At 49.9% G+C, this 22540-nt stretch overlaps 6 protein-coding genes across 6 annotated transcripts; 4 read left to right on the top strand and 2 right to left on the bottom strand.

Annotated features, from left to right (window-relative positions):
* Positions 1-1031: 1031 nt before the first annotated feature.
* Positions 1032-2132, top strand: M438DRAFT_372476 (uncharacterized protein; the record flags this gene model as incomplete). The annotated part of the gene is made up of 1 exon (XM_029908345.1): positions 1032-2132. One exon carries the CDS (start codon positions 1032-1034, stop codon positions 2130-2132), a length of 1101 nt encoding a protein of 366 aa, XP_029763035.1.
* A 784-nt stretch (positions 2133-2916) lies between these two features.
* M438DRAFT_291551 (aldehyde dehydrogenase) lies at positions 2917-4719 on the top strand. The gene is made up of 2 exons (XM_029901750.1): positions 2917-3945; positions 3998-4719. Exons 1-2 carry the CDS (start codon positions 3094-3096, stop codon positions 4607-4609), a joined length of 1464 nt encoding a protein of 487 aa, XP_029763034.1. The 5' UTR covers positions 2917-3093; the 3' UTR covers positions 4610-4719.
* A 705-nt stretch (positions 4720-5424) lies between these two features.
* On the top strand, positions 5425-6879 carry M438DRAFT_313566 (uncharacterized protein; the record flags this gene model as incomplete). The annotated part of the gene is made up of 4 exons (XM_029902565.1): positions 5425-5504; positions 5591-5848; positions 5940-6270; positions 6333-6879. 4 exons carry the CDS (start codon positions 5425-5427, stop codon positions 6690-6692), a joined length of 1029 nt encoding a protein of 342 aa, XP_029763033.1. The 3' UTR covers positions 6693-6879.
* Positions 6880-8441: 1562 nt separating this feature from the next.
* Positions 8442-9182, bottom strand: M438DRAFT_254020 (uncharacterized protein; the record flags this gene model as incomplete). The annotated part of the gene is made up of 1 exon (XM_029899685.1): positions 8442-9182. A coding segment is annotated over one exon (741 nt), but the record flags the coding sequence as incomplete, so codon positions are not given.
* Positions 9183-15291: 6109 nt separating this feature from the next.
* On the top strand, positions 15292-16662 carry M438DRAFT_343278 (uncharacterized protein). The gene has a single exon (XM_029904944.1). The coding sequence runs from the start codon at positions 15396-15398 to the stop codon at positions 16476-16478; it is 1083 nt and encodes a 360-aa protein (XP_029763031.1). The 5' UTR covers positions 15292-15395; the 3' UTR covers positions 16479-16662.
* A 3639-nt stretch (positions 16663-20301) lies between these two features.
* M438DRAFT_343276 (uncharacterized protein) lies at positions 20302-21803 on the bottom strand. The gene has a single exon (XM_029904943.1). The coding sequence runs from the start codon at positions 21768-21770 to the stop codon at positions 20472-20474; it is 1299 nt and encodes a 432-aa protein (XP_029763030.1). The 5' UTR covers positions 21771-21803; the 3' UTR covers positions 20302-20471.
* Between the last annotated feature and the right edge of the window lie 737 nt (positions 21804-22540).

Raw genomic sequence — 22540 nt, 5'->3', positions numbered from 1 at the left:
TTTGATGTGTGGAACGATGCGCATCGCCGAAGCATGAGAGTCGAGATGAAAAACTTTAGCACATAGGGAGGTGGTGCCTCTCCTTGTGCCAAAGCTTGTCACTAAAACTGCTGTCAAAATGCAGGATGATTTTTGAAAGTAGAGCTAGGTCCAAGGAGAGGGTGTCAAATAGTCGCTCTCTGTGGCCGAGGTGCTCTTTCTCAATATTATCGTGCATTTTGATGGGTGGAACAATACGCATCGCCGCGGCATGAGAGTCAAAGTTACATACTTTAGCACACGAGGAGGTGGCAGATGCTCTGATGTTTTTCTTTGGACAGTGGTTGATGGGAATTTGAGACATGAGTGGAAGATCTACCTATCTTTTGTGCATGGAATTTCTCGATCTAAAATTGAGGGATAGGAAGTCAAGAGCGTTGGAGATGGTTGACGTTCTGTTTTGACATGTGGAGAATGATATCACGTGCAAACATGATAGCAGGAAGAAGCCTTTGCTGTTCCGCTTGTCGGCCAGGCACTGGAACACGGCTCTGGATAATGGCATCTTCCCTGGGAACCATCTAGAGCCAGTCAATAGTGGAAGGAGGCTTAGCGATAGTGAGGGCGGCCCCGAGTGGCATGTCTGCAAATCTGAACATTGAAGTCAGAGTTGGAAGGAGAAAGCGCAGGCCAAGCTCGAGAATTTGAGAGGTGGTGAAAGGAGCAGCCAGCTCACTTTGGGCTTTCGAGTACCGGAATGCAAGACGACAAGTCGCGATACATGTCGACAAAATTCGCGCCTGGAGGTGCAAGAGAAGATGCGATTGGACAGGTCATGTCCAGCTTGGAAGTTTGCATTTCAATAGTGTCGAAGGGATTGCGGGAATGGCGGTAAGTTGGCGAGAGAGGAGCCGTTGAACTCTGGTCGGCCCATAACAAATCTGGATGAGCCTCTCCTTTATAACCATTAGTATGCCCGGGTGGCAGCGGACTCTTGTAGGTGCGATTTCACTCAGCAAAGTCATGCCTGTGGATTGTTAGCACAAGACGATATGGACGTCCTTCGCGGCCCTTGGGCTCCTAATCCCACGTCGGCACTTCAAGCGCCTCCACCCCGCCGGATTTCAACAGTCGCAGGCCAACGACTCTCGGCTGTCGTATCGGACAGAGCGACCTCGTCGCATTCAATGTCGTCGCAATCGCCGAATCTCACGAGCCGATGGAGCGACAGCACTCATCTCGCCAGGACGATACCACGCACCAGCCATGATTCCATGCCACCAGCCTATGCGCTTCACGCCGATGCCCTCGAAGGAGACAAACTTGTCGCCATCGGTCCTGTTGTTCGCAAAAGAGGAGGATGCAAGAGAATTGGCTTCTTGGTGCTCGCTGCGCTGTTGGTCATTGGCCTTGGGATAGGTCTTGGTGTAGGCTTGACACGAGGAGGTGGAGGAGGAAAACATGATCAACCTGGAGGACCTCCGCCTGGGTCAGGGGGCAGCGTGCAATTGGCATACCCGGTGGGCGAGTACAGTCTTGTCACTGCTTTGCGCATGGTCGAGACGAACTGCACATCGAATGCCAACACGTGGCGATGCTTCCCTGGTCCCACTTTTGATCAGTCGCCCGCTGCTTCTTTGGCTACCTTTAATTGGATCCTCTCCAACACATCTACTGAGTATGCCACCAACGTCAGCGACTTGTCCACCTCTGGCCAGGGTGTTGCTGCGAATTTGTCCATCTCCGCTTCAGACAACCCTTTCAGCATCGTCTTTGACTCCACCCCTCTGACCTTCATCAATGACACCTCTCCACGATACACCTTTGCAGCCAACATTTCCCAGAAGATCATCCCAGCTGCCAACATCACTGCCGACAACAGAGCCACTGTTTGCTTCTTCAATCAGACTCAAGTCGTCGGAACCTTGCACCTTGATGATACGTTTGCTCAGCACTACACCTATACTGGTAACAACGCAAGCTACGCCCTCTGGCCATACGCTGTCCATGTCGAGCTCGTGAGCCCGGGTGGCACTGATACCCCAGCATGCTACTACACGAACAACGGTGTTGTTGGACAGCAGATCACAGATGTCTTTACTGCCCGACCAGCTGAAGATCTATGTCAATGCGAGTACAGGAACTATTTCTGATCCTCGGACCTGCCTGACTGGTCTACTTCGAGCACATGTGTTGTTTTCCCTTCCCAGCGTTGTCCATATCAGCTTTACGATTCGATGTATATTGATGTTCATGTCAAGTTTCTTTACTAGTTTACGAATGATTTCCCGCCTCTACAATTCGACTCCGGTCTGACGAGGGGCTATGATGATTCATCTTGCTTCGATACAAGTTGGTACTTGAAAGAATCACTGACCTCGGCTTTGAGAGAAGCCGGGGTTAGAATATAGATACGAGAGAAGCCTGTAGTGGACAGAAACCCTCGGTCCTGCAGATAAGAACGTATGTGGTGATTTTTACAATGATTCACTATCATTATCTCAAAATTGAAGCACGTGGGCAGGACTGATGCAGTCTTGATGCAGGTCCAAGGCAGAGAACACTTCCGATCCGGCGAGACCCTTTGTGAGTTTGCAGCCACAAAAGGCAACAGACCCACACATCTGAGTCTTGCCATGCACGGCAGATGGTGGTTGAGATGGTGGCAGATGTTTTAGGGCGGGGCTAGCTCCTTCGCTTCGTTAAGTATGTCACGCGGTAAGAGGCACAGCCCTTGGCATTACAGTCAGATATTAACTCAGTGCAGAACATGAATCAGCCCTCCAAAGACGAGCTGACTGTAATCAGTAAGCATTGTGCTTTCTGATGGATACAGATGACTTTGCAAGTGAACAGAGAGAGGAGAAATGGTCTGAAGAGGTGACAAAGTTTACAGAACCAGGGAAAGCGGGGCAGGGCAAGGTGTGTGGGGTGCGGGGTGAGGGAAACGTTGATCTTCACCGAGCATCAAGAACGTGTTCCTCGGCTCACTCGTTTCACGTAAGCGACTTGACTTGTCTCAAATTCTCAATTGCCTCTGGTCATTGCTCGACCTACTAAAGCAGAGCCTTGTCCTCCCATCTCGACTCTCGACACAGTACATCCTCACACATCATGTCTCCCGGAAAGACCACCAACATCTCATTCGACAGCGACTTCGGCAACATCGTCGATGGCAAGTCACGCACCAAGTCAGACAACTACCACCAGGGTGTAAACCCCACTACCGGCGAAAAGCTCTGGGACGTCCCAATCGCTACTCAGCAAGACGTCGACGATGCAGTTGCCTCGGCACAGAAGGCCTTCCAGTCATGGAGCGTCAAGACCATTGAGGAGCGCAAGGAGCTGTTGAAGAACTTCCAGGAGCTGTGGGGCGGCTACCAAGAAGAATTTACCACTCTTCTCTGCAAGGAGACTGGTAAGCCCAGACAGTTCGCCGCCATGGAAGTTGGTGGCGTTGGTGCTTGGTTCGGTCACCACTTGACCCTCGATGTCCCTGAAGAAAGAATCGAAGACGACGAGAAGGTCATGACAACAAGATACATGCCCCTGGGTGTTGTTGGCGCCATCTGTCCCTGGAACTTCCCTTTGGTCCTGTCTTTCGGCAAGATCATCCCCGCTCTTCTTACCGGATGCACCATCATCGTCAAGCCCTCACCTTTCACCCCTTACACATCCCTCAAGGCCGTCGAGTTGTGCCAGGCCGTCTTCCCTCCCGGTGTCGTCCAGGTTCTCGGCGGCGATGACAAGCTTGGTCCCATGTTCACCGAGCACCCCGGTATTGCCAAGATCAGTTTCACCGGAAGCATTGCTACCGGTAAGAAGATCATGGCTGCTTGCAGCAAGACCCTCAAGCGTGTAAACCTCGAGCTTGGCGGCAACGACGCCAGTATCGTCAGAGAAGATGTCGACATTGAAGCTACCGCCCCTGAGCTTGTCATGGGTGCCTTCCAAAACAGTGGTCAAGTGAGTTAATCCATCCTCCAATGTCTCGATTTTTGGCTAACCTCCCAACCAGGTCTGCGTTGCCACCAAGCGTATCTACATCCACGAGAAGATTTACAGACCCATGGTCGACGCAATGGTCAAGGTCGCTGCTAGCCTCAAGGTCGGCAACCCTGACGACGAAGGAGCTATGCTCGGCCCCATCCAGAACGAGATGCAGTACGAGAAGGTCAAGACTTTCTTCCAGGACAGCAAAGACAAGGGTTACAACTTCGTTGCTGGCAGCGCAGATGTCGAGAAGAAGAATGGATTCTGGCTTCAGCCCGCCATCATCGACAACCCTCCCAATGACAGCAAGATCATTCAAGAGGAGCAATTCGGTCTGATCTTGCCCGTTCAGCCTTACTCTGATGAGGAGGAGGTCATCAACCGTGCCAACGACACCAACGCTGGTCTTGGTGCCTGTGTCTGGAGCAAGGACGAGAAGGCTGCTGAGCGCATTGCCCTTCGTCTGCAAGCCGGAAGCGTCTTCATCAACTCATTCGAGAAGCCCACTCCTCAGGCATTGTTCGGTGGTCACAAGGAGAGTGGTATCGGCGGTGGTGAATGGGGTACACAGGGTCTGCTGTCTTACTGCAACCCTCATGTGATCCATCTCTACAAGAGCAAGCAGAGCAAGCTCTAGATGCATCAATAACAGGGTACGGCCCTCCACGGCCAACTTCCATAGAGCAGCCCATGTAAACAAGAATACGAATAATGAGATCAATCACTTCTGCAAAACAAAACAGAAAGGGAAATAAACCTGAAACGAAGAACACGTCCGCGGCGGCTGTTTAAAACCCGAGATGATTGCTGAAGAAACAAGGGTCTTTCGGGTCTGGAATCTTGGTCACACGGCTTTCGGGACGATCTTCCGAAAGAGCCAAACATGGAGAAGGGCACATCATTGCCCCTTTAGTTGAATCTCTCACATCATCTTCTGCGAACAAAACAAACCACTTACGAGCCACACGCACAAACGTGCTTGATCGATGGCGGGATTTTCTTCTTGAAAGCCATCATACACCGCCTCATTGGGGGTTGTTTTGCATGAATCACAGGCAAGCGATCAAATCAGAATCGTCAGGCCAACATATCTGTAGTTTCAGGTCGTACATGACGTTGAAATGACTCGTCTAGTCACGGTCACTTTTTTCTTGATGGTTCTGCGTTTAATGGTCGAGAACTCGGTGTTTTTACCATTTGCCTGACTCTTGAAACTTTTGCTTAAAGAATCTTTTTTACGACCCATCTCCGTCGCGGCCACCCCTTTAAACGTTTCCCATTATTCTGTTTGTTCACTTCCACCAGTCTGCCGGCTTGGATTCGATCATTGCGTGATTGGGGATCCCTTTTATAATCCCTCTTCTCGGCACTTTGTCACTTTCTTATCTTTCCTTTTTCCCTGCATACACGACCTGCCGACCAGAAACGCAGGCGCAGGAAACGGTTTTTGCGATGGATATCTTTTCAAAGATCACGCAGGATGACTGCAAGAAGATGTCCGAGCCTTCGACTGGACAGTTTGCCATATCATGGTATGTTCTTTCCATCTTTGCCTCTCGAGATCTCTGCTTTCGCCAATCTTCCGGATCATCGTTCTTGCTGACCAAATCGAAAACAGTGCACTTCTAGCATGGCTCCTGGTCTCTTATATCCCTCAATTCGCGCGTATCATTGGCCGCAAGTCTGCAGAAGGTCTTTCTACTCTCTACATTCTTCTCGGCTCTATTTCTGGAACTTGTGCTGTGGCGAATATCATGGTTTTGCCAACAAGTCAGACGGATATTGCTTGTTGCAGACATTACACGCGCTTTGGATGTATCTCGCGTCTGCTCGGTATCTTCCAGGTCGTCAGTGGAGTTTCTTTGTTCTGGTGCATGTGAGTACCTTTTTACTTCTTCCAGTGTTTGATCTTTCTGAACAGCTGGATTGTGGAAAAACAAGGGCTTCAAAACTGATGCTATCTGTAGAATGTTCCTCTATGTCTACTTCTCAGAAGAGGAAGCAGATGCTGAACTTCACGGTCGTCGTCGTTCTCTGTCATCGCCTGATCGCACTTTCCGCCGTGCTCGTCGCGCAATCCGTCTTCTTATCATTGTGGTTGCGTTCGCTTTCGCCATTATGCTCATCTCGGCTGTCATCTTGAACCGCTTCCCTTGGTACTCGCAAGAATGGGCCAACGTTCTGGGTATTTGTGTCGCTTGCTTTGCTTGCGTGCAGTGGGTTCCTCAGGTCTGGACTACCATTCATCTTGGCCACTTGGGCAGTCTGAGTTTGGCCAGTATCTGCATGGGTGCACCTGTAAGTTTCTATCCTCATTTCTCGATTTTCTAGTTCTTCAAAAGCTGACATGATGCGAACAGTACACCTGGATCTTCGGCATCAACATGATCCTCCGTCTCGGCCTCTCCGGCTGGTCAGTCTGGATCGTCTACGTCCTTGTCGGCATAATGCAACTCACCCTCATCGTCACCGCCATCATCTACATGATCCGCGACAACCGCAAAGCCCGTCGCGCTGACGCCACTTCTGCTACCGCCAGCAATTCTTCCAGACGCGATGTTTCAGAGTCGCCTTCGACCAGAGCACTCCGTCCTCAATTGGACAGATGGAACAGCTTTGCCGCTGCTAATGCTGAGGATGGTGGGAATGAGAGGACGCCGCTGCTTGCTGGGAGAAACAAGCATGTTGAGGAAACCGCTAGTCCGAGACGTGTCATCTGATTCTCGGGGACCTAAGAAGTCGCGAACGATGAGGAGTTGGAAAGAAATTGGTATGGTCAAGGCGTTGCTTTACATCGTCAAGAAGGATTCTAGATGATTACACATGGTCTTTGGTTTCTAGAGGCGCAACACAAGGTACTGACGACAAAGGACTGGACGGGAGACATGGGCATACGGATACAGGAGTTTCTACATTTTGCTTTTCTGTACGATATGATTAGAAATCGATGGTTTCATTTCTTCCCTTACATTCTTTCGCCCTCACACCACTCTCTCCCTCTCTCTCTCATTCAAATTCTTGGACGCATGAGCATGCTTCATCTTGTTCACCCGCCTCTTCTTCTACAACCAATATGCCATCTGTTAGCACTCTCCTGGGACAAGCCATCGTCGTGGAAAAACTTCATGCATTGCTGCAACTGCTCTTGTGATAAAAGTGCCCGGAGAAAACCATGGGTAACATCAAGTATTCAATCGCAAAGTCATGTTTTCGATCATCCTTAGCAAATCATGCTTTTCGCCCTCACTTACTATCGTCACCATCTTTATATTTCATCTCTTCAACCCGTCGGCCGCGCGAGATGTAGTGGTAGAAATGCACGATGGTATTTGAGACGATCGCTTTGACCATTGAGAGAGGAGTAATTGAGGGATCTCTCTGGATGGTTGTCAGATCGTGAATTCAACTGTGCATTGTGACAGGTGTGCTAAGAGTAGGCTCTAGCGCCGGAGAGCACACTCTATTTCGGCTTGAGGTCTTCTGCTCCAGCTTGAAGTGATGCAGGTGCTATCTCACATGAGAGAATCGCTCCTGCCTAAACACTTTTCAAACACCACGTACGCACAAGCTCAAAATCAAGCAATGCCGCCTGCACAATGACAATGCTCAGCCGAGCATGTGACATCCGTGCTTCCGCTCCCGCCAGCGGTAGTATATAACCTGCACTCTGACCCTGGAGACCTTCTTCACGATCGTGATACGATTGAGTCCTCCACATCCTGAAGCACCTGGGATGGCGCAAGAAGTGCGAAGAGGCCACTGGGAGCGCGGGCCAGCTTACAAGGTAAAGGAGACTCTCAGGTCCGTGAATCCGTATTTGCGAGCGGAAGAAGGGGCTCAGGTCCATGGCTGCGTACATGTAGGTGGGATAAGACACTCGGTCAGCGCAGGGGGTGACTGTGAGTGAGGAGGCAGCTTTGGGGGTTTGGAGCCCGTAACTTTGGCCCCTGAACAAGGGGCAGGAACCTGTGGCTTTACACCACGAAGATGGGTCTGATTACGGTTCATGACCATGCAGGAATCAGGCGGCTTGGTCTCGGTGATGTTGTTCGTGCATACAAATGTCTTGCATGCATGAGCTCAATCCTAGTTCAGCCGAGTCGTCCAGGGTACATTTCTTCGGTTGAAGATCGTCTTGAAGTCACAATGGGAGGAGGGTGGGATATATATTCGGCAACCGGACTCGGTTTGGGCAGCGGATCGGTTTGCGAGAAGGTGACGTTGGCTTCAAAGTCGTGATGTTTCTTCTGCACCTCCGCATGAGCAGATGAGAATGGGTTGTTGGATTGAAACAAGCTTCCCCAGGTACTGTTTCGCTTGGCAGTACTGTATGTGGTGTTCGACGGTAACGTCGTCAGTGTCGCAGGTGAAGCCGAAAGATCGGTCAGCCAAGTTCCATGACCTTGGTAGGTCATTGTGTTTTTCGTGCCGTTGCTGTCGGAGCCAGTGTTGAGGTCGTAGACGCCTTGCCGAGCAGTGGCTATTTTGACCAGCTTTGACAGAACACCGAACTCCAGCTTCAGCTTGATACTATAGCACATTCCTTTCAGTGTGACTTCGATCTGGTATAGGCCCAGATATTCGACAGCGAGAAGCGCAACATCTAGGACGATGATTGCGACGTTGATGGCGCCGAGTTCCCACATGATTTTTCGGAAGCGACCGTCATCAACGACTTTGAGCACTCGACGTACTTCAATCAGGTAGATGGAAGAGATGATCAGTTCCTGGGCGGTGAAGGCCGTCATTTGTATCTTTTCCATGACCGAGTATCCAGTAGTGAAGAGATAGTACTTGCTGGAGTTTGAGCCGAGAGACAGAACATTTGTCGGGACGGTAAGGATGATGGCGTTGATGATGATCATGTACAGTATCCCCTTCAGCAATTTCTGGTTTTGTGTGATGCAGTGAAGTCGAGAGTATAACACTAGACTCTGTCCTGGTACCATGACAACCCAGCCAATGCTCGACAGTATGATCATGCCCATGGCATCGCTTTCTCCAACTTGTTTCAACCAAGCGCCGACCGAGTACGGTATGATCGAAGCCGATGTGATGAGTAACGACCAGAAGTATAACCCAGAGTAGCGTTTGAAGACGACAAGGACCAGTATGATCAGTTCGGCCGAGTTGTACCAGGCTATGGCAGTGAAGGCCAGCATGGCTCGGATAATTATGGCATTTTCGCCTTTGTAGCCGCCAGTAATGCCATTTTTTGCGTCGGTGATTCCGTCGGGCATCTCGGCTCAATCCCTCGAGTCTATCTCTTTCTGGTCGATGTTGTCCAATTGTGATATCGCAGTCGAAGTTTCAAGACATAATCGCGTCGGAAGAACAGTCCAAAGATGATGGACCTGTCGCGGAAGGGTCGAGAAGGGGCAGTAAGCAAGTGAAAGGGAGGAAGGAGAAATTGTATACATGTCGAGACTTGCAGCAGCCTTGCATCCTTCGTATGCACCGCCGTGGTCGGGAGACAAGGGCAGATCGACACGTGAGCCTGTCTAACAGGGTTCGGAGCGCCATGCACGTCACTTTCGACCACCCATTGGCAGCCGTTGCGGGGCCCCGCCGGCCTTGAACTGTTCTTGGCTCCAGTCCAGCCCACTCATAACAGGGCTGACTCGGTCAACCAGATCACGTTCATCTTGAGTGGTGTAGAAAAATCGGCTTACTAACCTGGCGCGCTTCTTCTCTCTTTCAGCTCACTGACCTGGTGCGCTTCTTCTCTCTCTCAGCTTACTAACCTGGTGCGCTTCTTCNCTTGGTAAATAACATATGCGGCTCTAGAAAGAACAATCCAAGCTCTCATAATCATTTACCATGGGGGGTAGAAGGTAGCGAAAATCATCTTTCTGCCTTTGCATCTCTTTCATTCGTGGGCTCGTGTGATATCACATGTGTAAGGCGAGATTCGTGGTGGATACCGGGCATTTCTGAAAAGCTCTGGTAGATAAAAGGCTTCATCCAGCAGAGACCAAACTTACCGCATCCTCAAGAAGACAGGAGTGACAGATGAGAGTAGAACTTCAGACAGTTCGAAGGATAGTGCAGAGATAGAAGGAAGGGACCTCGGGCCAACAAATACGTCCGCATTTGTGTACCGCGACAGCTGAAGCGTTTAAACCCTCCCCGTGTGCTAAACTTTGTCACGCGCACCCTGTAGAAATGCACAATGTTTTTAAGATCAGTGCAGCCCTCCACTGAGAGTGTGAAACTTAGCGCCTCTCTGCGGACGACTAGAGAGATCTTAAAAACATTGTGCATTTCTACAGACTAAATAACCCCGGGCGTGGCCGTAGGAGATGGCTAGAAGTGACAGAATTTAGCACACGGGCAGGACAGAGAAGGAGCAACGGATGGAAAGCCCGGTCTCGGACAACAGTTCCGATGTACAAGTACTGGAGTACCTTTGGAAACCACGAACCAGGTTCATTGATTCAAGTATGCATTATTGGAACGTGCTTGCATAAACGATAAGATATGTATCCGCGGTATGTAGGAAGCAGGAGTCTCAACTCAGCTGGCGGCTCCACAAGCTTGCGGCACATACTTTCGAATTCCAGACTGAGGAAGTCGGTAGCTGCAGTGAGCTGAAGAGCTGCAAAGTCAGATGCAGGGTAAGAGATGCCTTGAGATGTGGTAGAGAATCTCTTGAATATTGTGGAGTGGTGATGAGCAAGAAGTGTGCGCCATCATCCATGCAGTATGCAGTTCGCTCTGCACATCACAAAAGCGGATTAGCCTCAATGCAGGGTCCATAGAGCACTGCAAGTATAGTCCAGAGCAAGGGCCAGCAAAGCCACTCGCGGATACATACCGAGTTCGGTTTATAGACCATACCGAAACTTTTGGACCAAGGACAGCCGGACAATGCCTTCTCGAAAGTTTCTGTGGCAAGTGCGAACAAGCCATGCCTCGTGAATGAGAGACATCCGGCTCTTTTTCATCCACGCGACGAGGCGTCTAGACACACGCGAAGAGAGCAGAGACATACGGCACCAAACAACATTGTCCACGCCGCCGCCGAGAGCAGTACCGAATGGCATTCACTCCGAAGCTGTGCGACAATAGTAGCCGATGAGACTGCAAGCCCTATACCATGAACAGTTTTCGGACCTCAGAGCCGATACAGACTTACCTTTTTCCAAGAAAAGAGTCACGGTGAAGCCCGAGAAGAATCAAAGATTGACTCACCAGATAAAGCTCTCGGAACAGCCGACGAGGCGTGCGGAAAGCATAAGCAGACGACAGGTGAACAGAAGAGAAGGGCAACAGAAACGGAGTTGCGATGCCGGTGGTCGTACGACGCCCGACTGTTGCATAGAAGAAGGGAGAGCCGCAGGGTTCTTTTCGAACAGTCTGGGCAATAAGAGCCGTGTGTTATAGAATTTTGGGGCGTCCTTGGGCGTCAGCTGAAAGACTGCAAGCCACGAAGAGAAGATCTAAAGAAGGACGCCTCTCCAAACGGGATCTGCTTGAACCCTTGGTTGTGCGCAACGGTCTGGTCACAAGTCTTGCTGATGCAGAACTCTGCGACTTGTAATCTGCAGCCGACGACAGCTGTCTGTTCGAGTCAAGAGAGTTGTGTCGAATTGTGGTAGAGGTCAGCAAGACTTGTGAAAGAATGATTGATAGGCAGATCTTTCCGCGCGTAAGCAGTCCGCAGCCGCTGGAGGATTCGTCGAGCGTTATGAAGCCAGCCATGCAATCTGAGTGAGCAGTGTGCTTTGCATTCAAAACCTCACTCGGCTTTCGAAACGCCGCTACATCTTCTCGCTACAAACATTTACGTTTATGCTTCAGACAGAGACCATAATGCACAGGGCAGACGTTCCATGAGATATGGCTGGTAAAGCAGTAACAGTGCTGGCGATACGTGCGTATGGAAGCATCAACCACAAAAGGTCGAAGCGTGTGAAGCCAGTCAGGGCAAGGCGTCTCTGGCCCTTGTGTTTCACAAACGCCCAAGCAAGAACCGAGGGAAGGATTTCTAGAAGCCGGTAGAGGTCTGCCGCCAGCACGGCATGGAAATTTTTCCGACAGACAACTGTTTCACAAGGATACCATACCCATGCCAATATGTCTTGCGACGAGGCTGGTCACCGGAGCGCAGTAGTAATCAGAACCTCAGCTGCGTGTTGTGTTGGGTGCTTCAAGAGGCCGAGGAAGGATTTACGAGACGGTAGAGCAGCTCCAACGTCTTTTTCCTTGTGAACCATTCTTTGGCGGTGGGGCTGTAGTACTAGGTATACATAGCAAAGGATGAGTCCGAGGATAGCGGTATGAAAAGTCCGCCCGAAATAACATAGGCTTGGTTCGTTTGGCAGAAACAACCGGACAGGTAACTCGGAGTCCGTCGACGTGAAAACCGTTAGAAGACGACGCGCACAACTCGACGTGGCTGGGGCTGTGCAGGAAGACCGTTATGACCCAGCGATGCCTACAACAGTAGGTGAAACGCAGGCATGTGAAGAAACGCGATAAGTTGCAGGACATGGCGATGTATGCGTGTCTTCGTCGAACGCAGGTGCAGATGCAAGTCGAGGAAAGAGCAAACAAACACAGATGAGCTGCGGGGCACATGCATGGATCTGCAAGATGGCGGGGGGATCGCTGCACAGCACGAATGAAAATTCTCCGGTCACCGCAACCATCTGGCCTGAGGCCGACCAACACTTGCGACAACAGCTGATGCGCGACGCGCGAAGCACAGCTGCTTCAGACCCGCGCTTTTCAGGAGCCGAAGAAATGCACCATTCACAACGTCCACGGCAACAGAGATCCGACAGTCTGGTGGCTTGCTCCTCGACCACCGTAGATCTCTTGCCCTTTGTTGAGATGCCGACCCAAGCAGCCAACCAAGAGTCGAAGGATTCAACCACCACCACGTGCAGAGAGGAAGCTGAGCGTAGACAAGATGGATGAACTTGCGGAGTAGTCGGGTCTTCCAGCTCCTGGGACTCTGTTCCGGTCGAGTGGTTGGCCTCGGTGTTGAGCTGCACTATCGAAATGCCTCGCAGTGGTACATTGCAGTCATCATGGCACTCGTCAAAACCCTGAACAAACACTGGTAGCACTTCTGCAGAGCTATTGCATTCGGCCGACTTTCTCGTCTTGGTTCGATGAGTTTGAAGACATGTGAACAAGTGGATCAGCACGAAGAACTCAAGACTATCGGAGTCTGTGTTCTTGGTCTTGATCCGCCTTATGATTGATCCGCCGTACAATACGTCGATCCGGCGATATAGCAAGACAATGCCAAAGCATGTACAAGAGCGCTTGAATCATGCAGAATGTCGATCGAAGAGAGCATGTGTTGTTCTTGGTCTCCCGTGTCCAATAACGTTTGAACAGAAGAAGAGCACATGTCGTATGCGGCAAGAGTGACGCAGAGATTTGTTGATTCAGATCTCAAGAACATGTTTGAAGGTTACCGACGAAAAGGGTAACAGCCTCGGCGGACTGCCCGCAATCCCAGAGGAGTGGCTTGCCGGGGCCGCCGGTCTTTCGGGGAAGGCCAAAGGCTTGGACGACGCCGAAAATGGATACAAAGTTCGGCAACACATGTAGAGGGCAAGACGAGATGTCAAGAGTGCTTGAAAGAGTATGTGTGACCATGGAACAGTGATCGGGCTGCCGTATTAGGAAGACGCAAGGGCTGGCTTATAGGTAAGACATTCGAACGGCGACGTCGATCGCGAATTCCGCTGCCAAACGGAGAATGTCTTTGTGTCTCGGTTCACGCCTGAAGGAACATGAACCAGCGGAGGAAGGCAGGACAGGCAGTTGAAGTAGGTAAGACATTGCCTGCAGGTACAGGTTGCAGTCTCGGGAGATTATGTTGTATTGTGGGTCCGAGGACAATTTCCTCCCGCGCATGCTGAGTGGATAAAATCTGCAAGCAAATGGAGATCGTCAGCTCAAAGAGGAAGGCCGAATGGAATGTGATCTCACGAATCGTGATCAGTATAAGCAGGTAGAGTTAAGTCGGAAAAGTATCACGAGTAGCAGAAATTGGCTCTATGGATTGTCATGGACTGTGCTGCGCAGACGCATAGGGCAGCGCTATGAAATTGTACGGTCCTTGTTTGGGATATTGAGATTGCAAGAAAGTTCACGACAGAATCGCCGACAGAGCTGAACAGAGCAGACCAACGGAGAAGGAGTTGGGTGCTCGTATTCTAGGCGAAACACAGCTCTAGGACTGGCACGTAGATAGAGTATGAGTTGTCGCAGCGGTCAGAACATGTTTCTGCAGATGCAAGTATGACTCGTGGTGGCTTGGTGGGCTGGACGGTATGAGTAGAGCTGACTTGTAGCAGAGGTACCACGACAGAGGGGAGCTGTGACCGCCCGAAGGCTTGGGTGACTGTTGCCAGGAAGAGCAGGGTCAAGCTGATGATGAGGTGCAAGAGGGCTTGAAGCTACAAGCCACAAGTTCGGTACGGCATGCCAATATTGCGGAGAGGGTCTGGTAGAAAAAGCCGGAATCTTGGAGGTCGCAAGCTGCTTGACTTTCCACATCGTCTTCCTTCAACCTTCTCCTGCCTCCATGATGGCAACTTCAACGTCCCGCGGCAGGCTTGTATGGGTATCTATCGCAATCGATTGTGTCTTGTCTTAGGTTATCATTGACGTCGGCGATCCCGTACGTCAGCAGCGAAACGGCTGCTGGGAGCAGCGAGCTCGCGAGGCAGAGATGATCGAGCGACGTTGCAAAGCCGTTGCAGGATTTGCGGCTCTCAGCGTCTCGCGAATTTGCCAGTGTCGCACGGCACACGACTGAGCTGACGATGAATGGCCGAGCAAGGTCGACGTTGCCAAAAAGCCGTTGTTGTCCAGCTGTGCGACAACCGTCGTGATAGTGATACGACCAGCCCGCCGAACGTTTTTTCCTCTGCCTTGCCTTCGCATTTCCTTCACGCGACCGTTGCTATCCTTCCAGCGGGGCCGGGTTGAGTGAAACCTCAACCAAAGACATCAAGAACGGCCTGCCGTAGTCCAGCAAGCCGTAATGTGAAGCAGCTTGTGTCACTTCCGTGCCGTAGAGGTTTGAGATGTTATATTAACAAGCTCCTTCTTCTCGTGTCCACTAGAAATAATTTCGAAAGCTCATATACGACCTCTCTCGCTGATCCATCCAGGAATAGAGACTCTTATACACCAACACGACATCTTACCACCAAGAAAAGCTACAAAGCACGGCACAACAGTCAAAGACAACGCTCTACTTGCATATCCTGGCTTGAACCCCACTTCCCAGCCCCGCCCATCACTGTTTACACTGTTGACGACCGCTCGTCTTTGAACAAACGGCATCTTTTTTTCTTCGCTGCCTCTGCCTCTTTTACTTGAAGGCGTCTCGTCCTCCGATTCTTTCTTCCAACCACCAATCCACGTAACACTCTCCACATATCAGAAACATGGCTGGATCTCGTTCGACCAGAACCTCTCGCACCAAGACACGACGCTCCAACATGTCTTCTCAAAACTCAAGCATCAAGACTTGGGCACGTCATCAGAAGCCTGTTGCTGCCCGCCTGACCAAGGACAAGGAGCAGACCAAGGCAATTCCTCAGGCTGTTCCTACTGTCTCGGCATCTCCTTACTACCACTCTGCTCTGATTCAAGCACAACTCACAAAGACTCATCAACAATCCCGTCTTGCTGCTTCTCCCAACCCCACAAAGCCTACTGGCTCGTCCTCTGATTCCTTCCGCTTCCTTGAGCTTCCTGCTGAGATTCGTCTCATGATCTATGGATACGCAGTGACTGAGTCGGAACCTCTCTACATCGACACATTGGCTGCCCCTCCGGCAATCACTCGCGTATGCCGCCAAACTCGCCAGGAGGCACTGCCCGTCTTCCTCGGCAGCAACTCTTTCATCTCTCTCTTCAGCTCTGTGCCTGGCATCGATGCCACCTGCCCTGAACCCTGCTGCCTTACCAAGTACACCACCTCCTTCTCGCCTGCTGCTGAGTCATGGCTTTGCACTCTTCCTCCTTCGCAACCCCTCATCCGCGACATGAGCTTTACTCTTCAGCCTTCTGCGTGGGACTCAGAGTGTGAGATCTCCGCAGACTTCCGCATGCTTGATGGAAAACTTGCTCACGGTCCTGACTGCCCTTTCTGCGTCAACGGCTCATATGGCAACGTCACTCCTCTTTCTCTCTCCCACCCTGCTGTTCCTGAAAGCCTCAAGCTTTTGATGAGTCACGCTCAACAGATTCACGATGCTGAGCTCGACGCTGTCAACACTGTCCTACAGTTTGGCAAGGGTCTCAGCCTCTACGACATCGTCGCTTTCACAAAGGCCTTCACGGGCCCCAGCGAAGTCATCACAGCCAGACAATGCGATCAACAACGCCTCGTCGAGCACTTCAAGGAGTCACTCGAGGAATGGGACGCCGCGAAGGGCGATGTCCGCTACGAGATCCAAGAAGATCTTAGACGTACTTCTGACGACCTCTGGTCCGAGAAGGAGAAGTGGTGTGGTTCCATGTAAATACTTCCTTTGTTTCTTCCTTCCTGCATATTGTTTCCTGTATGGCGCTGGATGGAGTTCGTGGCATTGAACTGTTGGATTGATTTTTTTGGACAATGGCTTACGATCAAGATGATGATGATGACTACGAAACTACCTTCTTGTCGATATTAGACACATTTTACGAACAAATTTTCTACCAAACACTTCTGTTCTCCTGCTTCCCTTCAGAGTGCCGATTTTGCCATTGTTTGTGCTCGCCCTGTTGTGTTGTCTATGTGATTCCCGTGCTTGCAGGAACCACATTCCGAAAAATGTGGTCCTTCTGTCAGCATGAACTTTATTTTCGGGTCGGCAGCAAATTCCGTGTCTCTTCCCGTCTGTCTTGCTGCATGTGCCTTCAGCTCTGCGGTCTCATGCTCTCTCTCTCTTTCAGGGCAACACAAAGTATGGTCCAAACAAAATAGGTACATCCCCTAGGGAGCGACTATTGCCTGTGGTGGCTTCTCATCAACAAGTTCCTCGACAGCTGTCAAGACAATGCACAATAATGAACCTTCTTTCATCAAGTCAGTGCGCTGTGTAAACAAACCTTTTCTCCATCACCGATTGTCATTCGAACTTAACTCGGCCGTCGATGGATACCTGTTGCCTCGGACTTTTGCACATCTTGTTGACATCCAATGTTGATGCCAATGCGCATGTCTCAAGCACGGCACGTGTTTTGCGTGCGAGTCCCTCACAGCCCCTTCGTGTTCAACGACGATCGTTGCTTCTTGACTTCCAAGAAGCGAGAAGCCTTGTAGGGCTCCATGTCTCAGTCATTCGACCAATAGCAGGATCGTCATATTCGCTTGTGCTATTCTTTCACATGTCAGAATTATATAAGAGTTGGTCAATCAGAACACAGAAGTACGTGCGTTTTAAGTTTTGACATGTGGGATGCTATTGCGGGTTCTCCCTCTTGCTTCGGAATGCGAAGCAGAATTTTGAAAATGCTATCGATATAACCGTTTTTTTTCGCGTTCTGTGTTATCTTAATGCCAACCCTATGTTTATGCTTGATTTCGGACATTCGATAAGGGCTATGTACAATCTACGCACGTATCGTTGTCTTCTTCGATTGAAGATCGCATTCGCAGTTGGAAAAGATGGGCTTCTACGTTCATGATAACCGAAACAAAATGGTATGGTCGATCGCTTCGCTCGGGTTTCTGGAAGATCTTCTCACTGCCGATCAATATGTCGATCTTTTTTCGTACGCTCTCTGTAACTCGCTAACCTCAACAACTTCGCGTGCCTCGGCTTCTGTGTTTATAGAGTTTTGACAAGGCAGGCACGACGATGATTTCTTTCCTCGATTTCGATCGCACTGTTTCTTGAAACTCCTGAATATCTTCTTTCTCTGCAATTCGCTCATCGAAGTTGACAAATTGTGCGGCCAGCGAGATACACACTTCAATATTACATCTTGCTGTAAAGAAATCAGCTTCAATCTATTGATTTGGTGACAGAGGTTCTCAAAACTAATCTGGTTCACGATAGCCGTTGATTGGCCTCTGACATTCATTATCACCGCCACTGACACAACTTCCTGCTCTTCGTTCTTGCGATTTTCACTTCAAAATGCATATCACTACAGGAGCTTGACTCCGCACTCCAATCCTGAGCTTCCAGAAAATAGACAGAAGCCACATCGAAACTCCATCAATGGTTCGCAATGACCGTTTTTCGACTTTTCTTATATTTCGCCGTTTACGCCCATTTCCTCCGCCACTTACACCTTTCGCCTTCGGATCTCAGGATACCACTTCGCAACTGCATCCGGTTTCAAGGACACAAAGTTCACCTTTGCCACCACCATGCGTTGCCTCTTCTCAGGGGCAACTTTGCAAAACAAGACCGACGTCATCTGCGGTATACGCAACGCAGCTGTTTCGTAAATAACGGCTTGCTGACAGTTCGTCCCCTTGCCTCAGCCACTGACATCGATGTCCATCATAGCGATTGTGTTTTACAATATGCTTCAGAAGCACAACATCTCATGCTTCAGCGGTCTTCCAGAAAACTGACTGAACATACGGCATCTATGATTCAACATCCTTGATGGCCGTTCACTGGCCGTTGGCATGGCTTTTGCCTCGCGGCTATACCTTTCCAACTCTTACACACCTTCCGTCAACCTTTCCACCTACGCATGAAGGGACGATTCTACCTCATGGATAGTTGTCGACTTTGCTGGCATGCCTTCTTCCGTGTACCTTATTGAGAACCACAAGGACCCGGTGTTTGCAGTGACCGTTCATGGCTTCCACTTGTACTCGACCGTTGGAATCACTTACACGTTCCCTCGGAACTCACTATCCTATACTTGCGATCAATACTTTCTTGCAATCAAGTGCTGGTTCTAATCAGGAGTCTACGTTCCATCACATCCACTTCTCCATCTTCTAGAAGAAGGACCGACTTCCAAGCACGTGAAACTCATCTCGGTCTCACTCGCGCATTCGCGATAGCCGTTATCAATGAGACTCAAATTCACCCTCGTATCGAATCTTCTCATATTGTTCCATCTACTTGTTCTCAACAATAAACACGCGCTTTTGCAAAACTCCATACTTTTCTTCTCCATCAAATTGAAGAAGGACCGAATCTTGGTACTTTGGAGAAATCCTTTGAAGATAGTTCGGCTTATTACTCATGGCTGGGTTTTCTGATATCCGACCGTTGGACGAGGTTTTGGAGATGATGGGTTTGGAGGGGTGAACCGGATACCGAGGTTGTTGAATGCACTGCTCTGATAGTCTAATACAATAGGTTGAAGCTGGGGAAATGGTGAGGAGGGGGATGTCTTGCTATTATGGGATATTGCCATCGTGAAATAGGTGAGCAAATTGCATCCTCTTGACACAAGTCGATCCGAGGAGCGACCCTGACCACGCTAATATGAAACTGCGAGCACTAATTCGCAATGGTAAAGATGCCTTTTTGTCGCAATGTTTGATAGGCTATATACAATCTTGATCCGGTTCTTTATGTCTATCCGATGAGTCAAAGACTAAATTAGAACCTGGTCATCGCTGTCGACATTCGATTTTTCAATCCAGATTGTGCTAGAGATGTCACCCCGATTGTATTAATGACTATATCAATATCTTGCATCGACAATCAAAAGAGTTGGCCTCAGGGATACGTGCTGCAGTTAACTTGCTATTTCTCTACATGCTGCTTGTGATAGAGAATTTGTTGTTTAACCATTGGTTCTCGGCTGTGAAATCGAATCTCGTCATTTGAAAACACAAAACATCATCTTAACATCGCAAAACCCTGCTCCTCTACTCCGTACCTCCTAAACCACATAAAACTCACCACTACCTAGTCTCTAACAAGATCCCTAAAGATGAAAACAAATACCCATCGTCGTATCATCACTTTTATGAGAAAACTGCTTGTTGAGTATATCACCCTGTCCTTTTGCATTCAGCTACACCAAACATAAAAAGTTAGGAACAACAACAATGTCATAATAACTGTTACATCACCTAGATACAATTGCAAAGAGCCAGAGAATTGGGTTTCGGTTCATGTAATAAGTAATCAACATATTATCAATCATGTAAATATACAAATACTCGGGGCTAGCTAGCACACAAGACCTAAAACCCTCGCTTTTGCGAACGCATGGATGGTCCTTTTGAGGATGGTAAATAGTAAACATTGTACTGCAACGAAAGCAAGGACATAATGGGTAGTATTTGGATGAGGAAATTAACAATGGTGATGGTGGTAGCGAATATTCACGACAGAGTAATACTTGATAGCCAAAAGGTGCAGAGAAACAAGAAATAAGAAAACATTGGTATCGTTAAAGCTATGTACAAATATCAACAAACCAGGATCGGACATGTACGCATCCACATCATATACAAAAAGGCCAACGCGCTATTCAAACACTTTTCCAAAACATCATACCGAGACATGCACAAGTGCGGACTTTGATAGCTGGCAGAGCGATCAAGCGGCAGTAGCAGCAGGTTTGCGCGTCTCCAACTTCCTCGGCCCTTTCTTCGCAGGAGCAGATGCGGCAGCAGGTGTGGATTTTGCTTGTGTTCCATTGCTCTTGCCCGAGTTCAATTTCCTCGGCTTCTTCTTTTCTGCGGCTGCACTCGAGGAAGCGGGCTTAGGGGCGGGTTTGCTGGCTGCTTGTGGCTGGGCAGCGGGCTTTTGTGCAGGCGTCTGCTTCTGTGAAGCCGATCGTGTTGTCGGTCCCGTCGACTGCTTAGACTGTGATGTGCCATTCGTCTTTGGTGCTTGTGTTTGTTGGGATGAGGTCGTGTTGGCTGTGGGAGCTTCTTTGGGCTTGGGGGCCTCTTTCGGTTTAGGGGCTTGCTTGGGTGGTGCGGGTTTCGAGGATTGCTGGGTGTTGGATGTCTTTTGCTGCTTGGGTGCTTGTTCGCTTTGCTTGGGTTGAGATTGGCTTCGCTTTTTGGGTTGTTGGGTGGTTTGTTGGGCTTCCTGGCCTCCACCTCCTCCCATGCCTAGTGATGCGCCCAGACCGCCCAAACCGACGGCAGAACCTGCTTGTGACATGGAGGGCATGCTGGGCATTGACGGCATGCCGGGGAGGTAGCCGGTCATATCTTTTGCTGATTGCGACCAAGACGATGGCGCTTGGTCGGGCATGTCGTTCTTCATCTGCTCGAGCTCGTCCTTGCTGGGTGCTTGTGTCTCCTTGGTCTGCATGACCATCTTGTCCAATGCCTTCTTTTGTGCAGGTGTTGACTTCCAATCGGGAAGGAAGTCACCGACGACACCTTGTACACCTTGACTAGCCATCTCTCCCATGTTCCACAAAGGTTCGCTTCTCATGGCTCCGTAGACAGAACCAACGCCAGCGCCGAGTAGTCCAGTCACTGTCGAGACTGTACCACCAACGATGGCTCCGGTAAGCTTACCAAGGGTGACACCAGGTTGTACTCCCAAGCCAGCACCGGCAGCGAGTCCTTGGAAGGCTCCAGACTGAGCGTACTTTGCTGCCTTGCCAAAAGACTCGGCCTCGATCTCTTTGTTGACAGCCTTTGCAAGAGTAGCTTGTCGTGCGTCCGCATCACCCGCTCCCTTGGCGGCTTGTCTCAATTCCCATGCTTTTTGCGTGGCTTGCAGTGCCATACTGGCAGACACGCCCGAGTTCTGTTTGATGTCACGTTCCGGAATGCCGCTTTGCGGAGCCTGTCCGTTCGCGTTGTTGTCGGCCATCGCTTGATTGTTCGAAGCTTCCGGTTTTGCTTTCTGCTGTGTTTGTTTCGGCGGCATGATTGACGGGTATAATGATTGGGTTCGTCGATGAAGTCTGTTGTGAGGAGCGAGCTATCTAAGTATCCGCATAATTGTGAGGCAGGTGCGATATGCGGGCTACGTCATTCATGCGGTGGCGCATGCGACGCTCATCTTCTCACGTCGTCCAAGGCCTGGAATACTTGTTTTCGGTGATCGCAATTTATGATTACTTATCTGACTTTCACTGCCATCTTGAACCATGTCTGATGGAGACAAAACATCGCAGATCTGATATTGCTCTCGATCGCGGCAGACATGCGGCAGACATACACATTTGCCAGCACTTTGAAAATTCTTGGCAAAATTGTTCGCGAGAGCTTTGTTGAATCATCTTGCGAAAATACCACAAGGCCAATTTCTTGTATGAGGTTGGACCGCTGTACACTCCATTTGGACTTGCCTTGAAATTTGGTGGCATCCAATTGAAGCCCACATCGTACTCCGAGGCTGACGTTGATCGAAAGCGAAGGCCCAAATCAGCCATCCGACGATCGAGAGCTAGCCGATGGTTGTGCAACGACGATTGTAGCATGATACGCGAGATCATGTTTGCAAGACTGGAACATACCTTGGGCTGGTGGGAGATGTCTGCTTTCAACCCACCAGCGGAGTAAGAAGATTGGAAGCTGTATAATACTGTTAGTTCTCCGAGTCAAGATCAATCAGCAGCAAAAGCTGCAACCCCCAAAAGGCAAGTATGAACATGACACTGAATGCCTATAATGTAAAAAGTTAAGGTAAGGTAC

The sequence above is a fragment of the Aureobasidium pullulans genome (genome assembly GCF_000721785.1).
Source record: "Aureobasidium pullulans EXF-150 unplaced genomic scaffold scaffold_4, whole genome shotgun sequence".
Lineage (NCBI taxonomy): Eukaryota > Fungi > Ascomycota > Dothideomycetes > Dothideales > Saccotheciaceae > Aureobasidium > Aureobasidium pullulans.
Note: the sequence above shows the minus strand (reverse complement) of the source record. Positions and strands in the feature narration are given on the sequence as shown.

Bases quoted from the DNA above. Each gene is read 5' to 3' on its own strand.
- M438DRAFT_291551 (XM_029901750.1), top strand. From the start codon at position 3,094: ATGTCTCCCGGAAAGACCACCAACATCTCATTCGACAGCGACTTCGGC. The intron at 3,946-3,997 runs GTGAGTTAATCC...CCTCCCAACCAG, and splicing joins CCTTCCAAAACAGTGGTCAA to GTCTGCGTTGCCACCAAGCG.
- M438DRAFT_343276 (XM_029904943.1), bottom strand. From the start codon at position 21,770: ATGCCGCCGAAACAAACACAGCAGAAAGCAAAACCGGAAGCTTCGAAC.
- M438DRAFT_343278 (XM_029904944.1), top strand. From the start codon at position 15,396: ATGGCTGGATCTCGTTCGACCAGAACCTCTCGCACCAAGACACGACGC.